This window comes from Chaetodon auriga, chromosome 15 (assembly GCF_051107435.1).
Source record: "Chaetodon auriga isolate fChaAug3 chromosome 15, fChaAug3.hap1, whole genome shotgun sequence".
NCBI classification, from domain to species: Eukaryota; Metazoa; Chordata; class Actinopteri; order Chaetodontiformes; family Chaetodontidae; genus Chaetodon; species Chaetodon auriga.
Genome location: NC_135088.1, coordinates 21,359,934 through 21,368,070, shown reverse-complemented (window position 1 = coordinate 21,368,070; position 8,137 = coordinate 21,359,934). Strand labels below are relative to the sequence as shown.

The window sequence follows — 8,137 nt, the reverse complement described above, 5'->3', positions numbered from 1 at the left end:
TTATTATAAGCTGTATTACAAGCTTACAAGCTTTTTCTGAAGCTTTCAAGCTTCAGAAAAATGAAAAGTGTTTTGGATTATTTAATTATTCTTACAATGAACTCGCTGCTGCACTAGATCACCACATGCTGTTCCTGATCCTGTTGCACTGCACTGATGGCTTTTCATGCCCTTTTACAGCAAATTGCAAATGTATTGCACACTAACTGATTTTGAGTAATTTGTAGCTTGTGATTATGATACTTTCCAGCCACTGACTGTCAAGGCTCAGGTTTCACAGCATCCAACAAGGACCTGGGTCGGTTCTGCAGACAGACCTTAACTATGACTTAGATCGAACGTTCAGACTTCAAACAAATCATTGCACAAAGCTGTCTAGCTCTTGACTATCTTAAGTACAGTAGGAATTCACTAAGAATTCTGGGTAAAAAGACAGACCAAGAAAGTATCCTGACTGCTGAATGTTTCCAACAGGTTAGTGCACTCTCTAAAAACTCTTCCCCTTCTCACTCTCATCCTTGCTCAACAACATTGCTAGCAAAAAGCTTTTTTTTTTTGGACCAGTGAGGCAAAATTAGGACTGGCCTAACACAGCAGATCCGTCTAATATATCCTTGAGAAACTGGCCCCAGAACATACACACAGAAGAATTCAGCAGAAGAATCTGCGCTCTGCTGTCAGCTATGCAGCCATGTGGAGGAATGACAGCACAATAGTTGCCACTTAGAGAACAACACGGCTTAGATATTTCACAAAATCCACTCTTGTAATCTGGCAGTGCCACAGTGAGAGGTGGTAAATTCCAGGTAGTGCTTTATCTCCTGGGTCAGAGGCTCTGTGGTATTAATCCATGCTTCAGAGGACAGGAGGTCATCTGAGAGTGAAATTGTCTGAGGTTTCAAACATGAGCCAGCAAGTACAAAGAAATAAAGATGTAATTAAATACTTAGATTCATCCACTTAATTTTGTACATGTGCGAAATCTGAGTGGAAGAAGATGGGCATATTAACCAATGATCTCATCAGGAAGTGATGCTATTTCCTGTTTCATCAACAGTCCATAAACACAGGTGTGTTACACTGTGACATTTGTGAAGACCATACGAACTGAATGCTCACAGGGGGAGCTTCAGAGGAATAAACGTGTGAAGTGCAGCGTGCAGGTATTTCTTTTTAAATGGTTCTTAATAATTGACAAGACATTTGATGACATCTGTTGACTGATTTGATCACTTTCTATCAGTCTTAAATATGCTAATGGTGTGAATGAGTGAGCCGTTATAACCAGTCAGTGAGTTGAACAGATCATACTGTACCTCACTGTAGACACATCAGCCAACATCTCGAAGAAATCCTCTGTCCTTCTGTCCATAACAAGGCAAATGGCTGCAAACTGTTGAGGAAGGTGCAGTGCTCTGTTCTGCACTGGGACACGTTCATTACTTTACATTTTCAGAATCATTTCCCCTGCGCTGCGAGCGACAGCTTCGTATTTCTCAGGCTGATCAGAGGGAAGAATTCAGTTCGCCTTATTTATGACAGCAGTTATTAACCACCAAGTGTGACAGCAAGTAAATCTCTGTGACCACGCTTAATTTGTTGTGGACTTCAGAGGTGGATGGCAGATACAGTTGTCATGCTGAGTAATACGCCCTCCTGCTAACCCCCTGTCTTGTGATATAAGACCATGGAAGAAATTTAGCAGGTAAGACGTGAGGTTCAGGCACAAGCTTCAGAGTGGCAGGCTGGAAAGTCTTCAATTACTAAACCAGTTGAGGAAAATTCTTTATAACTCTCAAAATTCTATGACTACACTCTTTACACCTATGATTAGATTGAGAATTAATATTTATAAGCTCTGGTTCCAGAAGTGGTGACATTTTAAATTTACACTGACTTTATTAAAGGAGAGATTTACTCTCAGACTCTCTTAAACTGATGGATTTAATCAACCTGTAATGTTCAGCACATTTTGTAATTCATGATTGTAACTTAATCTTCCCTCATGATTGCAAACATTACCCAGGGTGCCTTTTGACAGCTACACCATAAATGGCCGTGAAGTGCCGTCACTTGAGGTGCTCGTGGGTTGGTGGAGATATAATGTCAGTTTACTGACTAGCAGGTGGATCTGGAACTTGTCTAAGTTCCATAATACATACCACAGAAATTCCACCCTGTCTCCTAGACATTACATTTAGACATTGTATACATTATGTATCAGTCTGTGCAGTGTACTCTTTTTGCAGTTATTATGTAAGAAATCAGCAAGCTGGACTCATTTTCATACTAACAGGAAATGATGCAATATGTGCACCATGCAAAAGCACTAAAACTGACATTTAACAGTGCCTCTGCCACCTCAACAGTTCCAAATCCACTATCATCCACAATAGTTTTCTTTGATTCCAGCTGTGAGGAGCTCCTCCATTTCCTATATGCTCTGCGTTGTGGGAGCAGTTCCCAACAACTGCTTTCCATTTAGTCTGCATTCTGACTAATCTAATCTACACTTTATTTTTTGAGCTTGAGCACGACATACTCCAAACTGCTTAGACTTAATATATAGTATGGATTTGGCACACAGCATCAGTTTACAGCTACACCCCTTATAATCCAATATGTCTCTAATTTCGTTGTGTTCTGGCTTTGTTGGTGGGGAAACTGATTTCTCAGGTTCTTCTGCAGTTTCTGTGTTTTACTGGATGTTTACTGATCTGTCAAAAATGTTTTCCTATGATAAGTGTAGTTTTGACCCTTTGCCAGTGCAGCAGTGCAGGAAAAAATTTATTTAAGGTGAAATCTGTCTAAACTTGTTCAGTTATTCATTTATTTTCCTCACCTGCTTCTTCTGGGTTGAGAGGGCTGGAGTTTATCCCAACATGCACTGGGAAGAAATGATTGGTGACCCAGATGAAGGCCACAAGCTGAAACGTGTTGGTCTGACAATGAAGATGTTCTTCACACTACAGTGTTGCTGGAGTTTTGTCTATTCCAGATGTTTTTCCCTCTCCATGTTCTTTGGAAGAAGCCATGCTAGATATGCCTGCTCTGCTTCTACAAGAAATTATTGGTGGGTGGAAAAAAACCCACCAACAAAAATCATAATGGCCCAGAAATGCACACTTTATTTAGTGTTTCTAAAATGTTTCAGTGATTTGGGGTAAAAGGTAGTGGAAGAGGATAGATAAGCGAGCAACTTAACTCTTTACAACACTGCCACCTGCAGGCAGGGACACTGTAGAATCACAGAAGAAGACCTGACTCACCAACATTACAAAAGTCTCCGCTGAGACATTGCTGACGAACTTTAGGACATCTGTCATGATGAAGATAGTTAAGGATGTGAGGTCTCTTCAAACTGGAGCCTCCGCCCGCTCTCTGTGCGCCTACTTCATCTCCACATCATCATCAGTCACGCATGTCAAACCCGTGGAGGACACTTTGGGGAACAGCCATTTTATTAATCAAATTTGAACTTTGTGTTAGTTTCTCTTTATTCCAGTGCCACCATGGTGAACACTCATGTTAAAAATAAAAAGTGACATTTTTTTTTTTTTGTTAAAATGTATAATCATAATGAAGACAGTTCAATCAAAGAAACTAATCATAGAAACTGACATAATGACCTCACAGCATTTTGGATCAAACTCTTCTCCCTTCAGGCTAACTCAAAGAAACAGAAAGAACAGAAATGGGCCAGGGTAGACAGGAACAAAAAAACGCTTCTTACGTATATCCACATTTTTTTGTTGTTTTTTTATATTTCCCATAGACATTATAGGTTTGGTTTGAAGGGGGGATTCTGCTGGATTGTCTCACGTTTTTTTTCCCTGTAGAGGAGCATCACTGCAATGCAGCAACAGTAAATCTACTGAGGAGAGTGAGAGCCCTGAAGACTCTACCTAGTGCACTGAGAGAAGGGGGATCTATCTGGACACACTTGAGTTGGGGTGTTGTGAAGTGCAAACCATTAGTTCTCTAAACCCTCCCTATTCTAGCTAACATCATTTACCACCCTGGCAAACAAGCAGTGGTAAACTACACCTGAATACATAGCTGGAGAGTGTCCGGCCCTGTAAGTATACTCACAACATAGTTATTTTTCATCATTACAGTACAGTATAGAGCAATAGTTTTTCATATACTTTTCATATCTTTTTTCATATTGCACCATCAGAGAATGGGACACAGAGAAAGATCAACAGAGACTCCATTTCCTAATTAAAACGAGATATGTGCAAACATGACTAAGGACTTTATTAACCAAATCAATTCTTCCCTGTAATATCCACAAATAAAAGCGATTTCTCTTTTTATATATATATTTATAGTAATAAGAATAATAAATCTTCACATTGGATCATTTCATAGTGTGACAAAATGCTTGACTGGGCTGTCCAGCCACGATCGTAATCCTCATTGTCTTTTAATTGGTCAGTCCCCATGCATCCATAGGAAATAGATTTTTTTTTTCTTCAAAAAAAGTAACAATTTGAGAGCAGCTGAAAAGTTTGGACTTGTGTCAATTGCTTTCATTCCAAGATTTCTCCCAAGTTTCATTCAGTGTTTCAGAAGGATATTCCATAGGAAAAAAATGACTCCAAATCGTCATCTTCCACTCCAGAAAAAAAAGATGTCCGGGTTCTTATGAAAACATTGTAGTAATGGTGATAATAGATTTTTGGTAATCAATAATTAATGATCATTAATAGCTGACAACTAACAATTAATAATCACTGATTAATTATAAAGAATTAACAATAATCAAGAATAAATAATGCTCCCTCGTTACTCAATTAGTTTGGCAAAGCTCCGCCTGGAGTCGTTTCCGATGAGTGAATTTTTTCCCAAGTGAAACAAAAAAAAAAAGAGAAAAAAGAAAGCTCTAAAATAAATAAAAGGAGATTAGTAAAAGTGACCCCGCCCTTGGAGGGGGGGACGTATATACAGAACTGCGTGGTGAAAGTCAGTTTACTGCACTTGAGTGTTAAGTCCAGTGTTAGAGTGAGTTCTAGTCCTGCCCTAGGTGCCCCTGCTGTTATACCAGCGTGTAGGACTTTGCGTAGGGGTTGCTGCTCTGTTTGAGATGTCCTCGCGAGTCAAGCAGGGATTCCTGGGAGGTGCTGAGCTTGGCGGCCTGGGCCAGCTCCGAGCCCTCTCTGTGTGGGAGCGTGGCTGCAGAGCCAGGCTGCCACTGGGCCACTGGGTCCCTGCTGGCCTGAGGGGCCTCTGTGGGCGTTGGGGGCGCCATGCGAGAGGGCCGCTTCAGTGAGCGACTCTTTTGGGGCTCCAGACAGGCCTGACCCATGGCCGCTCTCTCCCCACTAGCTGTCCCCCTGGATGACCCCGAGCAGGACATGCCTCGGTTTAACAGGAAGTCCATGCGCAGGTACGGAGGAAGGTGAACCAACTCGCCCCCTGCAGGTCAACACACACATCAGTCAGTTATCAGAGAAAACACATGCAGACACTCCTGCCCAGCATCACCCGAACTCTCCTACTTATCTTATTTCTGAACTGTGAGCTGCTTTCCACCGACATTTTGTTTTAGACTTCATCCTCAAAACAGTCTCTGTTTTCACTTACCTTCATGTGTGATGCAAATGGAGCTTTGTAAATAGATCAACCGTTTATTCAGTACTACCACACAGACACGCAGGTTGTCTTCCTGTGTCCTTGCTCTGACACTGACCTCATCTAATTTAACAGTCTTATTCTCAGCCTTCATCCTGTATCTGCTGACTCCATTAGACTTAGAATATTACTATTATAGAACTACTAGACGAGACAGTTATCTTCAAATCAATACATAATATCACTGCGCAGCAGTGTTTTTATGTCCAGTACATCAGTCCTATCAAGTCTTAGTACGCACACGTCTTATATTTACACATACCAAAATTCCCGCATGTTAACTGCAGATTTAGCTTATTTGTCACTTCTTTAAACTGAACTCCCTTCAGCAATCACTATGACTGAACAAGATCTCCTGATCTTATTGCTGTTATTGTTTCAGAACTTTTCTGAAAGTCCAAATGATCTTAGTTTCATGATGCTTTCTTGAAACTGTGAAGAAAACTCCTTGAAGGATGAGAAAGATAGCAAAATTGTATTCAATTTGAAACATCCTCAACAGCAGATTTAGGATCTGCTTCACTGACAGTGGGTACTGTTAGATGTTGTGTCTCATTCAGGGCTGTTGGCATCTCTATGAAGTGAGGCCCAACGGTAATGGTAAAACCTCAACTGCACATGTTGGTAAAAGAAATCAAATTTACACTCATTCCATTTCAACACAGCAGTCATGGATTCCTACCTTAGATTTGCACAATGTGTACTGAGTTCTCATGATTTTAGTCAGCGGTGTGAAATATTGTTTGATATCTGAACACTACATTTGGAGTTCATGTTAGTTAATGGTTGGATATCAATATTAGACAGGAAGTTGAACTGTAGGTAGTCGTGTTACTAGCATCAAAATGAGGCCAGTTACAGTAAAAGGTTAGCGTGTGGTCAGGGTTCGGGCCGAGACAGATCTGTGGCAGCTGACAGCATGTCCTCACCCGGTCTGTGGGCCTTGGGCACGGCCATATTCATGACCCGGCTGACGTCCTGAGGCTTGGGTGGGGAAGCAGTGAAGCGGCAGATGCCTGATTCGGACGGTGTGCTGGAGGTCAGGCTGTCGGTGTAGTCGTTGGTGCCTGCGGTCATCTGCTCTGAGGAAGTGTCAGAGATGAAGCATTCGGTGATGGTGAATTTGGCGTGGCGCAGCTGCTCCTCCATTTTGGCGTGCTCATAGGCTCTGGCGAGCTCCTCGTAGGTGGAGGACGCGCTTTCTGTTGACACCATACTGCTCCGTGCTCGGTCTGGACATGGACCGCGGTTAGTGGAGGAATTACAAGAGTTAGTGACAGAATTATTGGGATGTAATGTTGTTAAAGTCAACAGACAACTATTACTGACTGTTAGAAATGAGGAGTCGTGTTATACTGTTATAGCGATGTTTTAAAGCAGCTGTATCCAGATGTTTTGCCCACCTGTGTCCTGAGATGGGCTGACGCTGTAGCTGTCACTTTCCTTGTCAACAGAGCCTGCAACTCTGGGTGTGGGCAGCCTCCAGTCAGTGCTGAGAGTGTGGGAGGAGACAGGGGGGTGTGGGCGGTTTAGGGTCCACTGGCTGGCATAGCGGTTGCGAGCTGCTGGGCCAGCTTTGGCTGTGCGGCGAGCTGTAGGGTCTGAGAACAAAGAGGAAAACAAAGGGAGTTCACATGGGCCGTAGGAAGGACATGACTGAAGGTGATACAATGGTCATGATAGCAATGATAACACAAACACTACCAGCTCAGCTCACACCTTTCAGACATCACACATGGTGTCATCACATCACGTCTGTCAGAACGCTAGCCATCACCAGCATGTGTTCTATTTCTCTACCAGAAACTATACATTTACAGTCACTGAAGAAAGACTACTGTGCAACACCTCAGTCAGTTTACTCATGTAAAGGTAGAATTTTGGCGTCTGAGCTCAGACCTCATCACTCCCCACAAGGAAACACCAAGCTCAGCACAGCAGGTTGTGGGGAGGGTTAGGGTTAGATAACCTTCCCCTGCAGGGGAACATATACTCAGAGTCTACAGGTGGATGCTGGGTGGCGGTGGGGCTTAATACTACATGACCTGCAATAGCAGCAGTAGCAGCAAATCTCAGCAGCACTTTTCAGATGAGTGGTGTGGAGCAAAAACAGTGAGCAGAACACCGACTGCTTGAAGATTCCCAGCAGAGTTTTGACCTCTATTAACGTTATGGACAATGCACACATGGACAGATGTACACACACTTGAAGGCAGGTGACATAATACCCAGACCTGACAATGGTTTCACACTATGAATAACACAGAATGTAGACATAACTTTGGTCTGTTTACAAGGAAAGTCCACAGTGCAAGATCACAAGGGTGAGCTGGATATGATGTCTGTTGCAGCGTGAAGGATGCGCCATTTAGTTCATACCAAAGCATTCACCGCACACCAGAGGCAAACACAAAGCACATCAGTGGAGGAGAAATACAAATCAACAAAAAGAAAAACTGCTTGGAAAAAGAACATAGCTGACAAGGAAACCAAATGTTCA

The 8,137-nt window shown here is 42.5% G+C and overlaps 1 protein-coding gene across 3 annotated transcripts in view; it reads right to left on the bottom strand.

Annotated features, from left to right (window-relative positions):
• Window positions 1-3,132: 3,132 nt before the first annotated feature.
• LOC143332724 (cell adhesion molecule DSCAM-like) overlaps window positions 3,133-8,137 on the bottom strand; it is a 98,201-nt gene continuing 93,196 nt past the window's right edge. For 2 of the 3 annotated variants that reach the window (XM_076750480.1, XM_076750481.1), the window contains exons 31-33: window positions 7,041-7,238; window positions 6,567-6,869; window positions 3,134-5,421 (exon numbers count right to left, since the gene is read on the bottom strand). In XM_076750480.1, coding sequence (XP_076606595.1) covers window positions 5,042-5,421; window positions 6,567-6,869; window positions 7,041-7,238 — 881 coding nt within the window. In that variant the 3' untranslated portion in view covers window positions 3,134-5,041. Of the gene's footprint in view, window positions 5,422-6,566; window positions 6,870-7,040; window positions 7,239-8,137 lie in introns of all 3 variants that reach the window. The other variant, XM_076750482.1, reaches the window with a different exon arrangement.